Below are 13,705 nucleotides of genomic sequence, written 5' to 3' on the forward strand. Positions count from 1 at the left end.
CTCGGATCATTAGTGGTGTGCTTGTTGTTAGTGTTTTTTTAAAAAATAACAGGACATTTGAGTAGTTAGTCATTGTAGTATATAGTAAGTGTGTGTTAGTTAATGTCCATTTCTTGTGTGATTATGTCAGTGAAACCTGAGTGTTAGGATATTTAGTTCAGATTTTATTTCTTTTGTTTACTATGGTTAGATTGCGTAGTCAGAAAGATATCAACATGGATAATGAGCAACAGTCAGTAAGTAGTGATACCGAGTTGGAAAGTGGGACACAAAGTAATGTTAGTGATGTAGTTCAGGAAGTACAATATGAAAATCTGGGGGCAGAAGGGCAAGAAATGTTGCCATTGCCACCCAGTGATTCAGTTGATAGCGGAAATACTGTGCCATCCGCAAGCACTGGACACGGACCAGAGAGTGGTGAGGTGTCAGAAGTGCAATCATTAAGAGTTATGTTCGAGCGCATGCTCAATTTCCAAGCTGAATTTGTACGTGTGCAAGCAGAGCGTGATAGAGAACGTGATGCTAAACAAGCAGAACGCGATAGAGAACGTGATGCTAAACAAGCAGAACGCGATAGAGAACGTGATGCTGACCAAGCAGAGCGTGACCAGAGATTGGTAGCTGAATTTGCCAAACAAGCAGAGCGCGATAGAGAACGTGATGCTAAACAAGCAGAGCGTGACCAACGCCTGCATGAGAGGGACTTGCAGTTGATGCAAACTTTAGAAGTTATGCAAAGTGAGATTGTTAGTTTGAAACAAAAATATGAAACCATACCCAAAACGGTGCAAGAATTAAGCGAAAGAGTAGATAGTGTTCAAGTGGCTAACGCCAATATAGTAGAGGAAATCAGTGTCCTGACTAATAGGGTCGAACAACTAGAAATTGACACAACTCAAGTAATTGAGAACAAAGCGATCGAACAAGTGCTCAAAGTAGAAAATGAAGTCATAAAAGAAATAGATCAGAAAGTGCACGCCGCAATTGAGGCCAGAGATGTGGGCTCAAGTGCGGATGTGCAGGATCTAAAAAGGATAGTGCACAAGGACATTCCGCTGTGGCAGCGGAGTGTGGACCGTCGTCTTGCCGAGATGGAGCTTAGCTTGCGGCATGACGAGGCACGGGCGTATGTCACGCCAGCCAGGTCCAACAATGATAGGCATATAAATACTGCAGTAAAAAATTGCGACTGCGAGACAGAACAGGCAACCAATGTAAGCGAAACAAATAAATGTCATTCCAAAGTAGTGATTGAAGAAAGCTTGATTAGGAACCGACAGTTTCAAATCTTTACAACGGAGAAGAAATCTGTTCACCCTGTAGTGTTTATCAAGGGATTTAGAAACATTTTGCCTAGCGTTTGGAGTCATACCCAGAAAATACAGTTCGTTATGTCTTACATACAAGGAGATGCTGCATTATGGGCAACCGAAGCGGCTGACAGTTGTGATACATATGAGCAATTTGAAAAAGCATTCTTGGCCAAATATTGGTCAACATGTATCCAGGAGAGATTACGGAAGGAGGTATATAATCCAGAGCCGTATTCTCCACGTCTAGGCAATTTGCGAAAATATTTTGAGAAGTACATTAATAAGACCCGTTACTGGGACGAACAGATTTCATCCCGGGATTTGATCAGGCTTTTGAAATCACACTTGCCGATACATGTAAAGGAAAAACTTATACACGTGCCTGAAAATGATATGGAACATTTCTTGTCTGTTCTGGACTCAATTGACCTGATTCAGGAGGACGTTAAGGCAGCCTCTGAACAGGCTAGAAGTAACGGAAATGGTTATAGAAATGGTAGAAATAACACGCCTCCACCAAGTAATGGAAACGGCGGAGGTAATAATAGGAGACAGGAGTATGCACAAAACGGAAATAGAGGTAGAGACCGGAACGGCAATAGTCCGCCGGTGAATAATGACCGGAAAAGGAGGTTCGATGACCGGTATGAGACAGGCCCACCAAGCAATAATAGATGGAAAAATGCCAGGGGGCCGAGCAACACTAATACTTATAATGATGCAAACCGAACTTGGCCGCAGAACCAGAGGCCCAGTCCGGACCGGCAAAACAGTGATAGATATGACAATAACCGACCGCCACCACAAAATGCGCCAATTGCGCAACCGTGGCGGCCGACGCAACACAACGTGCACATAGTGGAGGTCAGTGACACAGAGCAGCCACGCCCATCCACTAGCAATAATTCAACAAACTAGATGCAGCCGAGATACGCTCTCCATCGTCGGCTGAGGTTTGGAGTGAGAGCAGCCCGACACAGAACAAAACACCGAACAAAATCTGTATCCTTAGGTATAATGACGGGGTACAGATGGGAGATGAATTAATAACTGAACCATCCACGTGCATAAAGGAGCACAAAGACAAAGTACAAGCGATAATAGAGATCAAAATTAACAATATTGATGTGCAAGCGGTCGTAGATACAGGTGCTACTGTCAGTGTTATGAGTATGGACTTATTCAAAGTACTGGGGAAGGAAAGGCGTATGCTGACTTTTCCCGTGAATAATTGTAAAGTCACTGGAGCCATAAGTGCACAGCGACAAATAATTAAACTCCAAGTGCGGGTAGAGATGTATGTAGGGGATGAAGCCATAGCGTGCTCATTCCTGGTAGTAAAGGGTTTAAAGGTAGCCTGCATTTTGGGGGTAGATTTTTTGAGAGAAAGGGACGCAATAATCGACCTTTCTCAGGGAAAATTAAGCTTGATGAATGCTGGTAGGAGAATAGGATTGTCCATGCTGAGATCTGAAGAGGTACCTGTACCTAATTGTAACGCTATTAACATAAGGTGTAGGAATCAGTGGATACTACATTTAGACAATCATTGTCTAGGTCAGAATCTCTATTATCCTGACGTACAAGATGATCAATTAAAAGCAAATGTGGGCGCACTTGTGAACAAAGTATCACAGTCCGAAAATTTGAACTCTATGCAACAGCAGGATTTGGTACAGTTATTATCTAATTATGCAGATGTATTTTCAGAACGACCAGGAATTGTTAAGGGATATCAGTACAATATCGAGGTAAAGCCTCACAAAACTTACTGTCGAGCCTCATACTCCATTCCTTGGTCCAAGAAGGAAATAGTAGCTAAAGAAATAAGAAAACTGATCGAGTGGGGAATAATAGAACCGTCTTTGTCCCCTTATAGTAGTCCTTTGGTGGCGGTAGCAAAAGCAGACGGACAGGTACGGTTAGTACTAGATGCGAGAGACATAAATGAAATTATTGTACCTGTTAGGACTCATCCGGAAAATCTTGATGAGCAAATTCAAAAATTTCATGGAGTGCAATATTTGACATCTATTGATATGAGAAGTTCTTTCTGGCAAATCCTGCTCACACCCGAGTCGAGGAAATATACTGCATTTATATTTGGGGGAAGGAGCTACCAATTTAGGGTACTACCTTTCGGCCTAAATGTAAGTGCAGGAGTTTTTATAACAGCCCTCGACGCGGTTTTAGGTCCGGATTTGCTGCAAAGGGTAACAGTGTATGTAGACGATCTAGTGATTGCCACTGCCACCTGGGAGGAGCACGTAGAACTACTGAGTAAAGTCTTAGAAAGGTTTAAGCAAGCGGGAGTAACAGCGAATCTTGATAAATCCAAATTTGGACATAATCAGATTAAATTTCTAGGTCACATAATAACACCACAAGGCATCAAGCCTGACAGCAAAAAACTTGATGTAATTCGTGGGTTTCCTAGTCCGAGAACTAAGAAACAGCTCAAAGCATTTATAGGTCTAGCATCTTTTTTTAGACGGTTTGTTCCAAACCAATTAATGAATAACGAATCTTTATTGAGCCTGTTGCGTAAAAATGCGCACTGGGTGTGGACAGAAGAATGTCAACGCGCATTTGACGCTATCAAAAATGCCTTGGTGAACGCCAACATACTGCGACACCCAGACATGACAAAAGATTTTTGTATAGCGACAGATTCGTGTTCATACGGTCTGGGCGCGTGTTTATTTCAGTGGGACAGGAGCAACGACCCCACAACAATCAATGTAATCGGATTTGCCAGCCGCACACTAAACAGCTGCGAGAGAGCATATTCCGCTACCGAATTAGAGGCTCTTGCAGTGGTTTGGGCGGTAAAGAAATTTAACTATTACATCTATGGTAAAGAAGTCAAAGTATTCAGTGACCACCAGGCTTTGAGCTATTTAATGACATGCAAATTATACCATACCCGCTTGCTAAGATGGAGGTTAGCATTACAGGAATATAAAATTAAAATCATGTACCTTAAAGGACAAGATAATGTTGTAGCAGACGCCTTGTCGAGGCTTCCACTAGGGCAATCCTCAATGTCAAATATTTTGGGACAATCGGAGGAATATCGAATACTATTAGTACAAGATAAGGTACATAGGAGGGACTTTTTACATATGTGTAAAAATATGTCCATATTGCAGGAAACTGATCCGATTTGGCGAGATATCATTAGTAAAATTAAAGAAGGAACCAATCTTAAAAGTGTTCAGAATTTCAAAATAGTAGATAATATTCTGTATTATAAAACAGGTGTGTCAAATGACCATGGAGTCGTGTGTATACCACAACAGGCTATCCCAGCTGTAGTGTGGCACACGCATTTAGCATGGGGTCACGCTGGGATAGGCAAGACAATAAGGATTTTGTCCAAATTCTGTTATTTTAAGGGGATAAGCCAGCAGACTCGCACCATTATCAGGACTTGTCCTCTGTGCCAAAAAGCTAAGTTTCAAAATAAGTCCACAAGGTTTGAACTGCATCCTATAGTGCCTCATCGACCACTTCAGTTAGTATCTATAGACATAGCAGGACCCTACCCACGAGCCAGGGGTGGATTGAAGTACATTTTAGCGGTGTATGACCTTTTCTCTAAATATTTAAAAATATACTGCCTTAAATCAGCCACTGCTCGTGGAATAGTTAAATGGTTAGGGAAGGAATATTTTACACAAGTGGGTAAGCCTGAAGCGATAATATCGGATAATGCTTCCTATTTTACAGGCCATACCTGGAAAAACTATTTACATGAACAAGATATAAAGCATATACTAATTTCCCGTTTTCACCCACAAGCAAGTTTAGTAGAGAGAACATTTGGAGAGTTAAATAAATTTTTCAGGTTATACATTGCATATAAGCACACAAAATGGCCAGATCTGATACCTAAGTTTGTAGAAGTTCACAACGCAACCCCGCATGCTTCTACGGGGTATCCACCAAACGAGATTATAATGAACAATAATAGAGTTTTGAATGAGTGGCTGGCACCTTTGCCTAAGGTCCCAGTCATTCCTGAGCCTAAGGAAGAGAAGATAAGAAAAGCAGGGTGCAACCTTACCAGGTGCGCTCAGAAAAGGAAAGAAAAATATAATCGACATGTGACGAATAACCAAAAATTTAATGTTGGGGACTTGGTACTCTTACGTAATCATCCTAAGTCCTCGGCATCCTTGAAACAGAATAGCAAGTGGCAATTGGTGTACAATGGACCTTTTAGAGTAGTAAGTGTGCCACATGAGTGTAGCTATCTCTTAGCAGATCTCCACTCAGGGAGAGTACGGGGACTGTATCCGCGTAAGGATGTAAAAGCATTCCTACAGTAAAAGACTAATAGTCCTATGTGGACACCATTCTTTTGTAAATAATGAACATTAATGATGTGTGATCTTTAGAGATAATGTACTAGTGTAGAAGTGTTTAGTTATAAGAATATGATTGACTTTCTCATGTGTATGGATATTTGTGTTTTGTACTCTTTTAATTTGTGTTATCTAGAACATGCTCTAAAATGTTTGCACAGATAATCTGATTAGTGCAATTATTTGTAGTGTTAAGCTGTGACAGAGTTCAATCAAAAAGAACATTTTAGTAATGATTAGTTAGTGTACTACATAATTTTCTATGTGCCCAAATTTGAAATATTTCTTGGCACAATCTTCTCTATTATGTGTATGTATGTATATATGTGTAGCTGTCAGATTGACAGATTCGAACCCAGAATAATATCAATAATATGAGACCCTGAGAACTTTATTATCTAACCAATGTTATTAGAGAAAATAATGCACCCAGTAGTGACCCGAGGGCACCACGGGAGGCAAACTTGTTGCAAATTTATGTAATGCAAAGTTACGCACAAAGAAGCTTCAATTGAAGCATGTGCAGATTCAAACAGTAAAAAAGAGCTAGCCAGATACAGTCCAAGTCAATTTTTGCCTACAGAGACTACACTGTAGTTACGTAGGACGTTGATAGTAAAGTGTGACATGAGTTCAAAGGAGTTATTGAACAATATTCCTGAATCCGGCTGGAATGCACAAATAAAATCTACTCGAACACGAATATAGATGACTTTTGGGCAAACTAATACCAAATTTTAATATTTTGTTACCATGTACGCAAATATCACACCTTGGTAAAGAGTTACGAATGTGCTATTAAAAAAAAAAAAAAAAAAAAAAGTTGCACAGCGGACATTGTAAATAAAAATAAAGAAACTTAAACAAAAGTGCAGTATTGTGCGGCAGAGACAGACAGTGACTGTTAAACCTGCAGCAATACGTCACGGAATAGTTGTGTGTAAGTGATAAAAAACTGTATCATCGCCGTGTGTGCAAGTGGACAAGGAACTAGCATGACACGAACAGTGAACCGATAACGGACGGTGGATCAAGCTAGTGTCAAACTTTAACTCTTTGTGTGTCAAGGGACGCTAGGAAAGCGCATTGACTACAGAGATACATTTTGTCCTAAGGTGAAAACTTGCGTGTGACTAATGGCAAGTCATGACATGGTGAAAAATATTGTGTGCCCATAAAACGTGTTATTGTGACAACGAAATATTGTGCAAACCAGACTAGTGAAGGCCTACTGAGTAATATCTGCCACTAACTGTGTGCGTTCTTTCCCACAGCAGGAAAAATGCCTATAAGGATAGTACACTGTTTCTGAACTTGTTGCATGTTTCCTGGAGCACTGCAAGAAAACGTCGCACGGGCGAGCGGATATCCAACGCGCATCCGGCTACATCAGCTATGCAGCGGCCGCAGCAGCCCGTAGCAGACCAGACAGACAGCCACGCCCCTCCGCGCCGTAGCTGTCAACGCCGGGGGCGGTGGCCTACACGGAGTCAGCGCGCCGCGCCGAGCGCCGCTCAACAATCACTCCGCACCGCTCACCAAATACAGCATTATTGATTTTTTTTTTATGTTCACATAAACTGAATAACATGTCAATGACTTCATTTCGATAAACATTGAACATTTACTACGTAGGACAAGTGACCTTGTAGTGTATCACACGAATAATAGTATCACACACAAAAAAACTTCAGTCGAACTGTATGTGACTGTGATATTGTGTAATTGTGTAACCGTTTGTGACGAACTGAATTTAATTCAAATGAATAACTGCATTTAATTCAAATGACCATGAACCAACTGGGATGGCTGGGCTCCGGCACAGTTTTGCCCAGGTTTCCTGTTTGCCTACGCCCAAATGGGGGAGCCATGAACTTATATAACCCTGGGACTAAATAAAAGAGCCATTCCGTAAAATATACAAGTGTAAAGAACGTTACTGGCACCATTGTGTCAAAGTGTAAAAACTCTTTGCCAAATGCTGCCAGGGGGCAATGTAACGTTCCCTGGCAAACTCACGTTATTAAAAAAAAAAAAAAAAAAGGAGTTTATTTGTACCATATACGCCGCTCTGGGCAAGTTGTATATATCGTAATTATTGAACAAAAATATTACTGAATGTGGTGTAAAAGACATTTGTTATTCTCCTTATATTTTTTGTTGTAATATTTGTCTGTATTTAGGATAGGAATTTTTTCTGTATTTATTATGTGATTGTAAAATGTGTCGGTATTTGCGATAGCAGAGATATGTTGCCAGAAGAGAATAATATCGTCAATTTGCAAAGAAATGTTAATAGTCAGCAATACTATTTAAGCACAATGCATTATGTATTCTTTGGTCTTCTCTGTTCAGAAGTCATTGCGGTAGGACACTGTGAAAGAGTTTTTTACGAATGGGTAGACTTCTTTTGTCTCTGTCTGGACTTAGCCGCCATTAGACGATGCGTTACGAATTAATGTGAGTTGTATTGTTGTTTGATCTAAATATATTAGAGTTTATCAAAAGTGTGAATTATTTATGTAAATTAGCTTGCCCACGTCATCTATAAAATTTCTTTAAGAATTTTTCAGCATTTTTTAGCGGTGTTGCTGGGCTGTGCCGCGACCAACAATAGCAAACCCGTAAATCGGGAACAGATGCATAAAAATCAATGGTGAATTAAGAAATTGTTCTTCTTTTTCAGTGATCCTGTGGCTGATAAAATTTGAATTAATTATACGTTTGTGCATTCGTAGGCGGATAGCTAATGTTAGTTAACATTGAAATTTAAACAGTTTGGTTCTTTCAAAATATCTTAAATGTGTAATGAAGTAGGTTTGATCAGTGATAAATGTCGGCTTGGCAATAATTAAAACATTTTCTGCTAATAGAGGTAATCTTGTGTTCTATGGCTAGTGCCGGGATAAAATTCAGTCGTCGGATTGTTGCAGACTTCGCAGCGCTCGGAGTGGTCTGGGACTTTAATGCTGAAGGAGAGAGAGCTCTATGCGTCGACGAACTCTTCAAATCCGAAACTCGGTTACAGCATTCTGTTTCTCACGCACCGACATAGTAGCGTTAGACACCGTCATGTTACACGCTACAATTCGGAGCCCTCCAGAGGGAGAGGGCTGTAAATACGTAGAATATACAACGATGCAGAACGTTAATGAAGTTTGTTTATTGAAAGAAATTTAAGAAATTTCATATAAACAATCCGGTGGCATTTCTTTACAGCATGCTCTCGTGAAGCGTTGGTGAATACAGACTATTATTCTCGCTCATATTTACTGTGGGTGTTACGTATTAAAGTAGTAAGCGTACATTTATACGCATCCACGAAGCACGAAGTCGTAAATTTAGGAGTACCCACCTCAAACGACAAACAGCCCACATCAACTGGCAGTAGCATAAATGAGAGGACCGTTAAACCAGCTGTAATTGTCTTTCAAGAATACAGAAAATGGGATTAGTTTCCGTTTAGATTGTGCTTCCCTGTCTAAGATTTAGAATTGAGCTTTATATTACTGGACTGAAGACAATAGTTGTTTCCTGGTGACATCAGACCATAAACAGAAAATCACCGCCGGCCGCTGTGACCGAGCGGTTCTAAGCGCTTCAATCCGGAACTGGGCTGCTGATATGGTCGCAGGTTCGAATCCTGCCTCGGGCATGGATGTGTGTGATGTCCTTAGGTTAGTTAGGTTTAAGTAGTTCTAAGACTAGGGGACTGATGACCTCAGGTGATAAGTCATAGTGCTTAGAGCCAGTTGAAGCATTTTTTTGAAAATCACCAAATATTTAAACAGAGTAAATGAATACTTCATTAGTCACTCCTCTTCCAATACGTCTTAATTCTTGAACTCATGAATCGAATTTTAGTGTAGCTCTATCATTTGTTTCGGATAGTTCCTGATTTCACCAGTACGAGTACAAAGCGTGGCGCACAGTTCCCGTTACTGGACTGCAGGAGTTGTAACGCGGACATAGCAGATAACTTTTTCATAAGTACCCATCTCCTGAAATGTACCGTTTGAATTTGAATCACGTTTGAAGATCGAATCAGTTTCAAATCCCCCACCTCAAATTATGCACACCGCGAAGAGGAAGATTTGAAAGTGATCCGGTCTTCAAACTCATTTCATATCCAAACGATACATTTCCTAGCATGGCTTCCTTATCAAAACATTACCCAACGGTGCATTTCTGACCACGAGATCTTTCCCAAAACTTTACGCACTAAGTCTCCGATACAACGCACAAGAAAGCACGCAAGAGCAATCGTGAAATATCCTGTGTAGACACAGTCGAGTAGTATAAAGCAGCAGTGGCTGTTTCGATGCTGACAGTTTTCCTCGTAACATTTTCTGGTTCCCCAGGACTCCTTGGCGACATACTATTTACATTAATTTGGCCAGGCAAGTAAGCATTCTACTCCTTCACAGTCATTTTGTTATAGTTATAATACACCAACGTTCTGCATTAGTGGTACTCTGAAAACATTTCAGTCTGTAACATTTACAATTTAGTCCTAATCAATGGGTGGATGATAAAAGTTTTTATCTCACATCGAAAGTCGACCTGTTCTCTTCCTTTTCTTTGTTGAATGTGACAGTTGGCTGAAGGTGATACTTTCCTCATCTTCATTTTCCATGTTCACTTCCGCAGTTCAGTTAAAACGTAAAACAAACTAAACAACTCAAACAACACACAAAGCACTAACTTAACCTCTCCAACAGCACATACTCAACACCTGGTAATCATATACAATGGAACGTAAACAACAGCTGCGATCAGTGCTGTCAAATGACTAACCCTCTTTTTTCCTAGTTTCACACTGACTTACACCTTTTTCCCCTGGATGCTATATTTTTAAACCGCTGTAGCTTTGAGACTATTTCCCTTCTTCCCATGAAACTGATGAAAGCAGCTTGTTGAAAGGTTTCTGAAACTGTAATAACCTAAAATCTCATTTTTTTTACTTAACCCGTTTTCCCCGTGGACCTTCATTTAATTTTCACGTATATGAAAATTGTTATTTACATTTTGTTGAAAGGTATTCGTTCGATCATCCTTAGACTTCATTTCTTTCACTTACAGAATTGTTTTAGTATGCTCATTTGCTCGTGTGTGATGCGGTCTCGCTTAGGCGATGTAGTCAAGACAGCTAGGTTACCTCATGCAGTAGTACACATCTAATATCTTTTCATTCTGCTTATCTGGAGCTGTATTCAATAAACCCGATAAAATTATTGACAGGAAACAAAAGAAGCCCTTACATACATCAGAGACTGAACGAGCGAATGCGAACCGGTATACAAGCACATCGTTGTCTTATCACATGCACACAGAAAGAGGAAACGCCAGCATCTTACTGAATTTAAATTAACGCTGAAAGATGTTGACTTGTTTTTGTCATACAAGAAAAGAACTTCCCAGCTTTTCTTACTGCCTCTGATGATGTAGCTTGCTTACGTGACACACATATGACGCGGGTACCGCTCGGATTGTATGTAAAGCTGTGCTCTCAATGTTGAGAACCTCCAGTGGACACACATGACTGATTCCTTGTACGAGACTGTCCACGTGCAATTTAAAGTTGGTAACGTGTTCGATAGAAATGTAGCGTTAAGGTTCCGAATTAATAGTAACGTGTGAATGGTCTTGGAGCAGCAGATATCAGTGGAAGTATACCAAAGAATTGGATGTCAGGTTTATGAAGCTATGTCATTAACAACTACAACCGCAGCAGATTAAATAGCAGTAACAATAGCGTTGTCAACAACATCTACTTAGACGGCAGCGACAAAAGTTGCAACTGATGCACCGAAATCATCTTCATAAGCATTGCATAGCTCTGATGCAGAAAAAAGAAGCAATTTGAGTTGTTCCTGCAGGGCACTAAAGCACGATACTACTTGCTGCAGTTGCTGCCAAAACAGTGTGTTATTAGGACAATTTTCAGGTAGTCTATTAAGAGCATCGGGCTGAAATCTTTCCTGTGGTCCTTGAATCGGATAATCTTCGAGCTTTGGCGCAAGTTTAATTCGCTTAGTGGTCCCGATTAAATTTAAATAGACTTTCGGTAAATGGTCTCAAAATTTCTGTGAATACAAGCTGTCTGTGACAACTTGCTTGGATTCACTGAACGCAGGTAGCGAGGTGATCAGCAGTACAGCCCCTAGCTAGCTGCTGTTAATCAGGGGCAATCAAATCAAGTTCTGACAGACGTATAAAAACATAAATGGGTTTCATCCACCCAGTTGTAACATTTGACGCAAAGGAGAGGGTGCCCGTTGTAAGAATTGTTCTGCTTTAGTGTTATTAATCAAGGAAAGCACTCCCATATCCTAAAAACTTCAACCAGAATCCATTGTAATCAACGTTCAACCTATTGTTAATCTAGGAATCCTTTTATTTTTTTTCTTAATAAACCGTTGACTCACAGGTTTGAATTCCACCTCTTCATCTGAAAGAAGCACTTGTACCCAGCGCTCCCAATTATACGTGTTACACATCCCAATCTCTGTCGTACGCTACCGTTTTTGCCCTCTGCATCTACCTCAAGTATCGTTCACTGATGTCTTGAGATGCATCTTTTCATTTTGCCTCTTACTCTTTCCTTAGCTGATCAGTTAACCTAATTTTCATCATCTTTCCATACCAGCAGCTCTCAAACGCTTGAGTTGTATTTTTTCTAATTTTTTCCAGTCCTTGATTCACCAACATACACTGGTGTCCTCCAGTCGTACAATCGGTGAAATTTCGTCTTTCTTTTGGGCAAGATTGCCAACTCTGCTTGTGCTAATCTGACATAAGTTCCTCTTTACTTCTAAAACAGCAAAATTCCTAATTATAGTGCCGCAAAGAGCTTCTTGATCTCTGCATACCAGAAATGACTGTGAAATGTTGATTGGCCGCCTTGCGTAATTTGAGAACAGCGAGAAACTTCAACATATTGGAAAATGCCTGCTATGCTACAGGAAAAAAAAGTTTTTCTCCCCTCAAATATCAGTGACAACGTTATATTTCACGTTGTTTCATATTCAACAACGGATAATATTTTCGAGATGATACTTCACATATCATATTGTTGAAGAAACTATTTCGTAGCATCTACAAATTCTAAATAATCAATATTCACCGTTCCTGGAACCAGAACTCGGTGCAGCAATAAACTACGAATCATGCATAATGTATGAAGGAATCAGCTTTGCCTCCTACTTGTACAGCTCGCCCTGTAGCTTTCACTATCCGCGGTAAGATTAAGACGTCAAAGCCGAATAGGCTGGATATCAGGAGCTAAACGTAATTATACCTGTTAAGGAAGACCTAGATCCTATTGGCCACCACAATGGGGACTGAAAACTTGATGTGTGTAACGCCCTTAAAGCTAATGCATGAGTTTCAATATTTTGAACGTGGCTGCATTACAGCGACAGTTACAGAACAGCAGGTGTAATGGACAGCCAACTTTTACCATGGTTTCAACGGATTTCGTTGCAAAGAACCGGTTAACGCTTGTATAGAGAATGTGTAAAAATTTTTGAAGTATTCTTTTTCTTCTGTGCTTGTTTTCTATCACGTGACTGGTTTGATGTATTCTGCCACAATTTCATTCAAGATACCAACATCTTTGTCGCAGAGCAACACTTGTACACGAAATCTGTGTTTATTTGTTACAAATAATCTAATTCTATCTTCTTCTACAGCTCCCTCTGGTACGATGAAATTCGAATCATTCTGTCTCTTCTGCTTATCCGTTCCACAGTATAATTCCATTCAAAGCTGTGCTACAGACGTACAAAATCGAAAAGCTCTTCAAGGTTAAGATAATTGGCAGTCGTCTTTTATCGAGTATTGGCCTCTTTGGTAGACATTGTCTTATATCCTCTTTGCTAGCTCCATCGTGCATTATTTCGTTTCCAAGGTCAACGAATTTCTGCACTTCATCTACTAGGTGGCCTTCAGTGTTGATGTCAACATTATCACTACTCTCTTTCCTCACTAAATATTGAAGAGCAGGTGTGAAAGACTACG

The 13,705-nt window shown here is 40.3% G+C and overlaps 1 protein-coding gene across 1 annotated transcript; it reads left to right on the plus strand.

Annotated features, from left to right (window-relative positions):
* The first annotated feature begins 215 nt into the window (after window positions 1–215).
* LOC124798971 (RNA-binding protein 25-like) lies at window positions 216–8,926 on the plus strand. The gene is made up of 2 exons (XM_047262507.1): window positions 216–1,214; window positions 8,903–8,926. Exons 1-2 carry the CDS (start codon window positions 216–218, stop codon window positions 8,924–8,926), a joined length of 1,023 nt encoding a protein of 340 aa, XP_047118463.1.
* The last annotated feature ends 4,779 nt before the right edge of the window (window positions 8,927–13,705 follow it).

Source organism: Schistocerca piceifrons, chromosome 5, assembly GCF_021461385.2.
Source record: "Schistocerca piceifrons isolate TAMUIC-IGC-003096 chromosome 5, iqSchPice1.1, whole genome shotgun sequence".
NCBI lineage: Eukaryota > Metazoa > Arthropoda > Insecta > Orthoptera > Acrididae > Schistocerca > Schistocerca piceifrons.

Coding starts and splice junctions, on each gene's coding strand:
- LOC124798971 (XM_047262507.1), top strand. CDS start 216: ATGGATAATGAGCAACAGTCAGTAAGTAGTGATACCGAGTTGGAAAGT. Junction 1,215..8,902: donor AGACAGAACAGGCAACCAAT/GTAAGCGAAACA, acceptor ATTTCTTTACAG/CATGCTCTCGTGAAGCGTTG.